General features: G+C 53.4%; 2 protein-coding genes across 2 annotated transcripts in view; both read left to right on the plus strand.

The window, feature by feature from the left end:
• The window catches only part of LOC102370177 (cytochrome P450 2G1-like), a 14,574-nt gene extending 9,605 nt beyond the window's left edge, over positions 1–4,969 (plus strand). The window contains exons 7-9 of the mRNA XM_006031397.3: positions 511–698; positions 1,434–1,575; positions 4,260–4,969. Of these exons, the coding sequence (XP_006031459.2) occupies positions 511–698; positions 1,434–1,575; positions 4,260–4,465 (536 nt within the window). The 3' untranslated portion in view covers positions 4,466–4,969. The remainder of the gene's footprint in view (positions 1–510; positions 699–1,433; positions 1,576–4,259) is intronic.
• Positions 4,970–8,958: 3,989 nt separating this feature from the next.
• Positions 8,959–9,365, plus strand: part of LOC102370982 (cytochrome P450 2G1-like) — a 10,480-nt gene continuing 10,073 nt past the window's right edge. The window contains exon 1 of the mRNA XM_006031401.2: positions 8,959–9,138. Within this exon, the coding sequence (XP_006031463.2) occupies positions 8,959–9,138 (180 nt within the window). The remainder of the gene's footprint in view (positions 9,139–9,365) is intronic.

Raw genomic sequence — 9,365 nt, forward strand, 5'->3', positions numbered from 1 at the left:
CTGTCCATAATCCCACTTAGATCAGCAGTGGCAAATAGACCAGGAATTAGCTGTTTCTGTGAAGCTGTAACCGGTGCTGGAACATAAATTCAACAGAGGAAACTATATCTGCAGAGAGGAAAGATGGTGTTTAGATGAGAGCTGGGGTTAGAGCACATGGCTTTTGCCCCCAGCTCTGCCCAAGAGACCCCCACAAACCCTTCAAACAAGGCACTGGAAATCTCTTAGGGGCTCAGTCCTCCCAGACTCAAGGTGAGAAGAATAACCATCCCTCCCTCGTGTCCATAACCGAGAAGGGGTTTAGCAGGGGGCTGCGTAATACTGTGCTGACACCACAATTAAATCGACAGCAGCGTAACGCAGAGCGTGCCAGCTCTGTTCAGGTATCGCGTCGCGCTGGGAAGTGGGCGGTGTCAGTGGAGGTTGAGACTCCTAAGCAAAGGCTCGCGCGGGTAGTGTCTGGACCAGGTGCTCAGAGCCACGCGCGCCCCGGGGGGCCTGTCTCTGCAGACAAGGTGCACGAGGAAATCGATGGGGTCATCGGGCAGACCCACGGCCCAGGCATGCAACACCGGAGCCGGATGCCGTACACCAACGCCGTGATCCACGAGATCCAGAGATTCGCCAACATCCTCCCCCTGGGGCTTCTGCACAAAGTAGCCTGCGACACCCACTTCCAGGGGTACTTTCTCCCCAAGGTGCTGTCTCCAGGTTCTGCCTGCAATGGTCCCAAAGCGCCTGGCCATCTCCCACGTCCCCCTCAGACAGCATTTGGCTTGGGGTTGGAGGCTGCCCCACATTCAGCAGGGATGCTGGGGATCTTCTTTGGCAGCCTGGTGGATTTGCGTAGATGGGAGAAGTGCAGGAGCTCAGTATCATGCCAGCAGCGTGGCCTCCACAACTTGAGCCGCCGGGAACCCCAACACAACATGCAAACGACATCCCCCACGTAAACTGACACCAACAACTTGGGTCTATACGCTGCTAACTCCCGTCTATGCTGCCAGCTTCCCTGCACCTCTCCATCTGGGGAGCAGGGCCCAACTGCCTGACCTGGCTCAGGGCTGAGCTTTTATCCCCCCAAGGTCCCCTCCATGCTCCTCTGGACTGTAGCTTGCACAGCTCAGCTGCTTACTCAGGAGCTGACCGGACCTTAGCTCCCACCATCCCAACACAGCACTAGCCTGCCCTTCTCCCCTCTTAAAGTAACAGGGGCCTTGCCCCCGCTCCAGTCTCTCACCACACCAGAAACAAGGGGCTTCTCTCTTTCAAACCACGTCCAGTCTCTTTAAGCACTGCTGGATGCGTCTCCTCGGCCTCACATGTTGGGGATCCCCCGACTCTAGGTGAGACTTTTCTGGCACAACTCCCAGCTGCAGGGGGTTTATTTGGTGGTGGAAAACCACTACATTATTCCCATCTCTCTTCCCCAGGATACCCCTGTTTGCATCTCTTTAAGTACAGTTCTCCACGACCCCAAATACTTCAAGGACCCAGAAAGCTTCGACCCTGGGCATTTCCTGGATGAAAACGGCTGCTTCAAGCAGAATGACGCCTTCCTGCCGTTTTCCGCAGGTACGTGCGACAGTCCTGGTCACAGGAGTAGAGAACCTCTTCTGGCCTAAACTGAACGTGAACCCACGGGTCAGCATTCACTCTGTCGTTACACCTCAAAGTCGTCCAGGTCATAGATAGTAAGGCTGGAAGCCCCTTGCACAAGCAGGAGAGATGATTGGGGTCAAGCGTGTGGCAGAAATGCCACCGTCGGTGCCCCTCTCCAGAGATCTGTCTCCACCAGCCTGAGAGGCTGGTGTTGAATCCCTCAGGGTGGGGATCTCCCACCTTGTCTGCATGACAAAAGCCTGGGGCCTGAATGCTCTGGTCACCTGGGCAGAGGGGAAAGGCCCGGCCCTGAGCATGGGCCCAGGTAGCCAGGGATGCTTGGGAGATTGGTCGGCTTGTGGCCAGTATTGGCAGCTTTGATTGGACCGGGCTGCTGAGGTCAGAGAGGTTATTTAAGGGCCCGGTCCAGGAAGAAGGCAGCCATTATCCATGCGGTCATCCAGGTGAATCTGAACCTGGCTCTCTCCTCATCACCGCATGCTGCAAGAGTGCCCTGCCTCCAGAGGAAACAACAAGCACCTCTGGACGATGCGAGTGAGTAAGCTACTAGAGATCCCACTAGATATTTAGCTTCAGTAACTCAGATGTGTGTTTAAACGGCTAACTCAGCCACCCTGGTTTGCTCTATGGGATTCCTTTGATATTCCTGTGATATTTCTATGATACTGCTCTACCTTTTACCCTGTTTCCGCCCTACCCCTGTAATCAATACAGTTCTCCTTTGTGACCGGTGTGGGAGACTTATTGAGGGTGGGTCTAAATTATGCCAAGGAGGCCCCTTAGGTCTGTGGACTAAGGGAGACTTTCCTAAATAGCCCCTGACTTGGGAAGTGCCCCAAGTGCTTGTATTGGGTCTAGCACCCATTGGACGATCAGGCCTGTGTTCTCCAAGGTGCGCAGAGCCAGAAGTGAGTCCAGAGCCTTGGATGGTGGCAGCGGGAACCCCAGCCTAGTGGGTGTGCTCCAGAGAAGGGGTCGGCTGGACGGGACGCACCCCAGGGAGGCACTCGGAGCCTGGAAGGTGGGCGGCGCAGGGAGGTGGGCGGCTCAACGCAGGAGTGCCCCCTACTGGCCCGCCACAAAGTGACCCCAGCAAGGTGACCATCCAGTCTCCTCTTGAAGATTTCCAAGGTAGGCAATTGTACCACCTCTGGATATCAGATCCCATCTAGACTCCAAGGTCTTCATTCTTTTTCACTCTTCTCAAGACCCTTGCTGTGGGTGGGCCAAACCAGGGGTCCATCTGACCCTGCCCCAGCCTCCTACTTTGGGGTCTCCCCACACTGGACAATCATGGAAAGACTTATGCTCAGAAGAGCCTTCTTAGCTGGAGAGTTTCCATTAACCCCTACCCTGGACGGTTTCTATCCCATCTCTCCTGATGTCCTTGCTCACAATTCCTCTTATTCGAGCCCTGGCACGTTTAACCCTGGCACGTGACGATTATAGGAGTCTACACTCAGACCTGTTGGGTTCTAGCTCTAGCTCTAAAACCAACATGAAAATGCACACTGGAAGACACAGGTCACTTTTCCCCAAACCAGTTTTCCCCAACTGCACAAAGGGGCTGTAGAAATTAAGAGCAAAGAGCGATCAAGAGAGCTGGTAGGATCTGTGATGGGCTCCTGCACCGAGTCACCCAGCTCACCGCACCTGACCACCTGCCGAGCTCCGAGTGCCTCCCACGGGCGCCTTACATCAGGCCAACCCCGTTTCTGGAGCATGTTTCTGGAAGGCAGTTGTGCCACCACCCAGGAGTCTAGACTATATCCGGGCCCTGCTCCCCCTTGAGGGTGCTTGACCCACTGCGAGGACTTAGGGTGCTTCCTTTAGCCTGCAGCACACAAAGTAGCCTCCCTTAGTCAGCCGAACCAAGGAGGCACGCTGGCCTACCCAATCCCTCTCTCAGCCAGCCCACCACGCTTGTATAGTGGAGAGCTTTTTGGGTTACAGAGGGTAGGCTTGGGGAAGGGTACAAGATAGAGAAGTATAACCCAGGGCAAACAGTATGGCTAAGTAGGTAGCCTTTTGTCACACTTCTACATTACAGTAAGCTATATATCTAGATCAGTTCCAGGTAGTTTACTCACTTCCACATCCTCAGCATCCTGAGAGAAAGAGCGGTGCAGATGTTCCAGATGCTGCAGGAGACTTAACATGGCTGCCGCCCCTCCTTCTGGGCAGTCCTGGCTTATATAGGCCTTTTGACATCACCTTCGTGACCCAGCGAAGGCAGGTGTTGTCTGAGGACGACCAACCAATTTGAAACGCATCGTACCTTGACCTGAGCTCAAGCCACTGCCTTAGGACTGCCCTCTTAGGCTAAAGGTGGGAAGTTTAACAACAGACCTGGTGCAGGGAGGGAGACATTTCTCCTCCTTAGGGGGTCCTCTAGACAACCAGGTGGCTGCCTTGCAACTGGGCTGCAGAGCGGTGAGACAATCAAGACAAGGGAAAAGAAGAAAAAAAACCCTTAAAAGCAGGTGGCTGGAAGAGGATTCTTTCACGGGATCCAGACGAGCACAACGTCACCCTCTCACCTCCACAGCCTCAGGTCTTCTTGGGTTCAAAGCTCAGACAGGTATCCAAAATACACCTGTGAGGCCCTTATATTTACCTTTTGTATCTCTCCGCAGGCAAGAGGGTGTGTCTGGGCAAGAGCCTGGCCCTCATGGAGCTCTTCCTGATCCTAACCACCATCCTGCAGCGCTTCACTCTAACATCGCCGAAACCCCCGCAGGAAATCAACCTCACCCCAAAAGTGAACATACTTGTGAACGTTCCCCCCAGCTACGAGCTCTATGTCCTCCCACGGGAGGATGGGCTGCAGGACAGGGCCTAGGAAGGCCACAGCAGACTGAGACACCAGGAGAAAGATCATTATGACACCCAGCCTGCAAGGAGTCATGACGGAGGAAGAGGTTCCACGCGAGCCCTCTTCGGTGGAAGGTGGCACTGCGTGTCGCTGGCCATCGTAGCCCTGGTGTTTTAGCGCTTACTGTTCATGTCTCTATTCTGCAAAAAACAGCAGGCAGTTTGCAGCCGTAGAAGGCAGGTAGTCTGTGGGGAAGAAAATGCTTGCTCTAGTGATGGGAGCAGAGGGGCTATGGCAGGACTCTGGGCTTCTTCTGCAGCTCTGCACGCGTGGCCTAGCAGTCATGGTACTGGACGGGGATTGGGGGCCCCTGGCTAGAGAGTGCAATTTGGTAATTGGAGCAGGGCGCTGAGCGTAGTCGAGAGGAAATTCCTGCTCCTCTGCCAGGAACCATCACTTGGGCTTTCCCTTCTGCTGGGATTTGTCCTTTTGTTAAACTTGGTAGCAGCTACTGACAATAAAACCTTTCCAAAGGCAATGCTGGTTCTCTCCATTTTGTACACCTGTTGGGAGGCAGCTAGGACTTCGTTTTCAACAGCTCGAGGATTTCACCTGCCAACTGAGGTGGAGGAAAGCATTAACTCATCTCCCGCCACGACAGGCCTCGTCTCCTTCCCCTGACGCACACAATGCCTGGTCTCCTCAGTCCATCTCTGTCGTTAGCAGGTGTGGCGTTGGGATGAAGGCATGCTGGGCTTCAGAAAAAGGAGCCCTCTGACAGCAATTACCACGGTCCCTTCCACATATTTCCACCTTATTTAGCAAATCAGAGAGTGTCAGCAGCCCGGTCCCAGTCAAGTTCTCTGCGCATCCAGAACTGCCCTGGGTGCAGGCTGTGGCAGGACAATAAGGGGGTGCTACTACACTGAGCCCCCCGCCTCACTGTGCCCGACAAAACCCCGCTTCAGGTATCTCCCCTGGGGTGCCTATGCCCAGCCGACCCCCTTCCTGAAGCGCACTCGTAAGACTGGGGTAACCGCTGCCACCACCTGGGCTCTTGTCTCAGTCAGGGCTCTGTGCAGCCCGGGGTACACAGACCCGGCAGACCTTGGGGATGCTGTGCCCCCAGTAATATCTCTGGGTACTTCTTACAGCCTGGAGCCACCCAGGATAAATTCAGGTAGGACTGTGTTAATTAATACACAGCCAAACTCCCTTCAGCTGGGCCAAGCAAACAGGGCAAAAAAGCTTAGAGCAAAGAGATTTTAGAGGAAAACACCTTGAGCAAAACAGAAGGGCTCGAGGACCCTTTGAACACGCATCTAAAATACATAACCCTAATACACTGGCTGCATTTCAGATAAGTTACTCACATATGCATCCAGAGAACGAGTGTTCGGGAGGCTGGAGGCTTCAGTATCTTGTCTCAAAATAATTGCACTCTCCTTCCCAAAATGCCTGCTGCCAGACAAAGGAAGAGAGAGCCTCCCCCCCGCCCCGAGGAATTTCTCCAGCCCGGTCACGTAGGCAACCAGGTTAAAACCGAAAAGTACATTAGGGCTGTGGAAAGCTTCAGATCACGATTCGGATTCGGAGATGATTCAGATGCCAAATCTACAAATCTGAATCAAATTGCTGGAAGCTTTAGGCTTTCCGAATCGATTCGGAAAAGATTCGGCGATTTGGAGATTCGGCCATAGGGTATAATGGGGAATCAATTAAATATCTATAACTTTGTTGTCATTTGGCTGATTCAGATGAAACTTGCCGGGATGGTAGCCTCTGCTGAGAGCATGATGTGTGCCAAGCTTCAAGAAGGGGTTTCTGAGAAATGCACCTCAAAGTCCTGAAAGCAAAACTCATGTCACATGTGTGTGTGAAGCCACAGTGGGGTGAAAACTGCAGGCACGCTAGCCCCTGTGGAGGCCACAAAGCCTGCCACGTTTCAAGGAGATTGGTGCGGGGGTTTGGGGGGAACTGCACCTCAAGCTGCGGACAAGCAAAACTCATGACATGGGTGCTTGTGCAGCTGTCTGTCTTGGGGCACATGGGGTGGGGGGTGAAAAACTACTGCAGGCCTGGCTGCTAAGCTGTGTTACCACTCAATCATGATTCGCTCAGGGACCAGCTCAATACACAGTAGCTAGCTACCAGACAACGAGGTCTTGAGCAAGGATTAACACCTACCAAACCACAGACTAAGGAGAGGAGAGAATCAATACAGAGCCAGGAACTGCTTCTGCTCCAAGACAGAGACACTCAGTTGCACAAGCACCCACGTCACGAGTTTTGCCCGTCAGCAGCCAGGGGTGCAGGGCCCCAGACCCCCCTGCACCGATCTCCTTGACAGCTGGCAGGCTTCGTGGCCTCAGCAGGGGCTGGCAGGCCTGCAGCTTTCACCCTGCTGCGCCTTAACACACACAGTGTCACCTATGTCATGAGTTTGGCTTGTCAGCAGTTTGAGGTGCAGTTTCCCAGAAACCCCAGCACCTATCTCCTTGAAACTTGGCAAGTGTCACGCTCTCAGAAGAGGTTACCATCCCTGCAAGCTTCATCCAAAAGACAACAAAGTTATAGATATTCCATTGATTCCCCATTATACTCTATGGCCGAATCTCCGAATTGGCTCCCAATCTTCCAAAGCAATTCAGCCGAATCGAAGTGGAAAAACGATTTGGATCTCCGAATCGAATCTCTGGCATCCAAATGGAATAGTTCCCTATTTGCACAGGCCTAAAGCACACATGAAAGAGGAGGGGTGTGCAGAACGTCCCAGGGCAGATTAGAGAGACAGGGGGATTTCTTCACACAAGCATTTCCAGGTTGTCCTCTGCCCAGCAACCAGGGGGAAAGACCACATTAATCCCTCCTCAGCCTAACCTCTGCGAGGAGCCTGTTGAGGGACTTGATCTTGATTCCCCAAGCTGAATCAAAGAGCCTCTCTACTGGGGACATCACTCTAGGGTGAGACACCACCTGAATCTACAGCAGCGGGGCTAGTCTGGAACACCTTCCCGGAAGCACCAGTGTAGGAACACCAGACTACACACAAATGAGGCGCTTTTGCTCTGGGATAAGTGCACCCACACCTGTGGAGTTCTCCAGGTTGCTATCCTTGAACAGCTCCGTGCATTAACAAGCCCAGACCGAGTCCAGGATTAGGCTCCGCATTTAATTCAGGGCAACAACCAAGGGGCCTTGTTACATGGTAATTTTGGGCAGCTCCTGCAGCTCTTGACCCGATGGACTATGTGCACATTAACACCTTAAAATGGTTTTAAGCACTCATTATGTGGATTAAAGCTACACCACTGCAGGGCAGAATTATCTCTGATCCGCGCTACCCAATTCCTGTTCCATTAAGGTGTGGCCACTCCCCAAAGATGGGCCACCCAAATTGAAGTCCTCCCATATCCCAAGATATACTGCTGCCTGTAGAGCAGGGATAGAAGTCTGTCCTAGCTCACCAGCCATATAGTGGCAACTCAAGCTACAGCTCCTAGTCCTGCCCCTGCCCCTGCCCACCAGGCCTCTAGTAGCAAGTCACAGCTGTGCAGGTGGGGGACAGTCAGGGAAGGGTTTCTAGACTAAGGGTCTAGTTGCATGGTAATTTTAGGTGGCTTCTGGAGCTCTTAACCCCTTGATGAGCTGCACGTTAATGCCTCTTAAGTGGCATAAAGCACTTGTATTTCTACTTCGTTACACTACTCTAGGGCAGGATTATCTATAATCCGTCTAATGTTGCTCCTGGCCACTCCAGGCAGCTATTCCGCCCAAATTGAAGTCCTCCGGCCTCCCAGGATAAGTGACTTCTCAGGCAAGCGGGGAAGCCAGGGCGCAGCATTGCCAAGCACAGTGCTTCAACCCCTAGGCACATCAGGCAGAGTGAGCACTGCAGCCCCGGAGTGCCTGGCAGATGTGGTGCCCCCCCCCACCACCACCACCACAGGGACTGACTCTGATCCCGCAGACCGGCTCTGCTTGCTCTGCCTAGTGGAAGCAGAGCGGGTCCTGCCCTGGCTCACCAAGACTTGAGTGGCAAGTCACAGCTGTGCAGGTGAGGGGCAGTCAAGGCAGATTTTTCACCTTAAGGTGCAAGTGCTCCACTAGGCCCATCAACACTAAGCTGATAAAGGTGCAACAAGGCCCGGGGAACTGTGGGGCTAGCAGTGGGGTCCTGCCACAAAAAGCGTGCCCATCCTCAGGAAGGCTTGCTCTTGAGCAGCAGCGCCCAGTCTCACATGAGTCAGACCTTTGCACAGATCAACCAAAAGCAGGTACATGGATAACGATCACCAAGCACCTTTGATGTGAGATCTGACGCAATCGCCAGTGACATTTCAGGTGTTAGAAATGACTGCGCCTTGTGTTCGTGCCAGCATAACAACTTCGGGCTTCCTAATTCTAGGTTGCTGCCTACTTGATAGAGTATATATGTGCACACACAGGACATCAGAGGATAAAAACCTAATCAGGTCAGCTCCCTGCTAGCGCTGCTGTTTCCCAGTGGTTTTGGCGCAATGGTGCTTGGAGAAGCCGTGACTCTCCTCCTGGCGGTCTGTCTCTCAGGCCTGGTTATCCACTGGGAGTGGAAATGGTGGCATCAAAGGAGGAAACTTCCCCCTGGGCCAGCACCTCTGCAATACCTGATCTATTTCCTGTATCCATGGAAGACAGGGCTGCTCAAGCCACTGATGAAGGTGAGTCGTGTTCTTCCCATAGGTCTAGGTCCTAGTGTTAGCATTACTGGGAAATCTTCCAGTCCCTACCCCAGGGTCTCATCCAGGTCTGAACAATCCCTCACAGTCCTCTGGGAAGCTGGGTGAGGAATTTGGTCCCTAGTTCAGAGAGGAGAAAATGTAGGTGTAGAGTGGAGAACAGTCATGTGTGAGGCTCCGCAGACTCAGCCGTACACCTGGGAAGAGCG

This window comes from Alligator sinensis, unplaced genomic scaffold (genome assembly GCF_000455745.1).
Source record: "Alligator sinensis unplaced genomic scaffold, ASM45574v1 scaffold1667_1, whole genome shotgun sequence".
Taxonomy (NCBI): domain Eukaryota; kingdom Metazoa; phylum Chordata; order Crocodylia; family Alligatoridae; genus Alligator; species Alligator sinensis.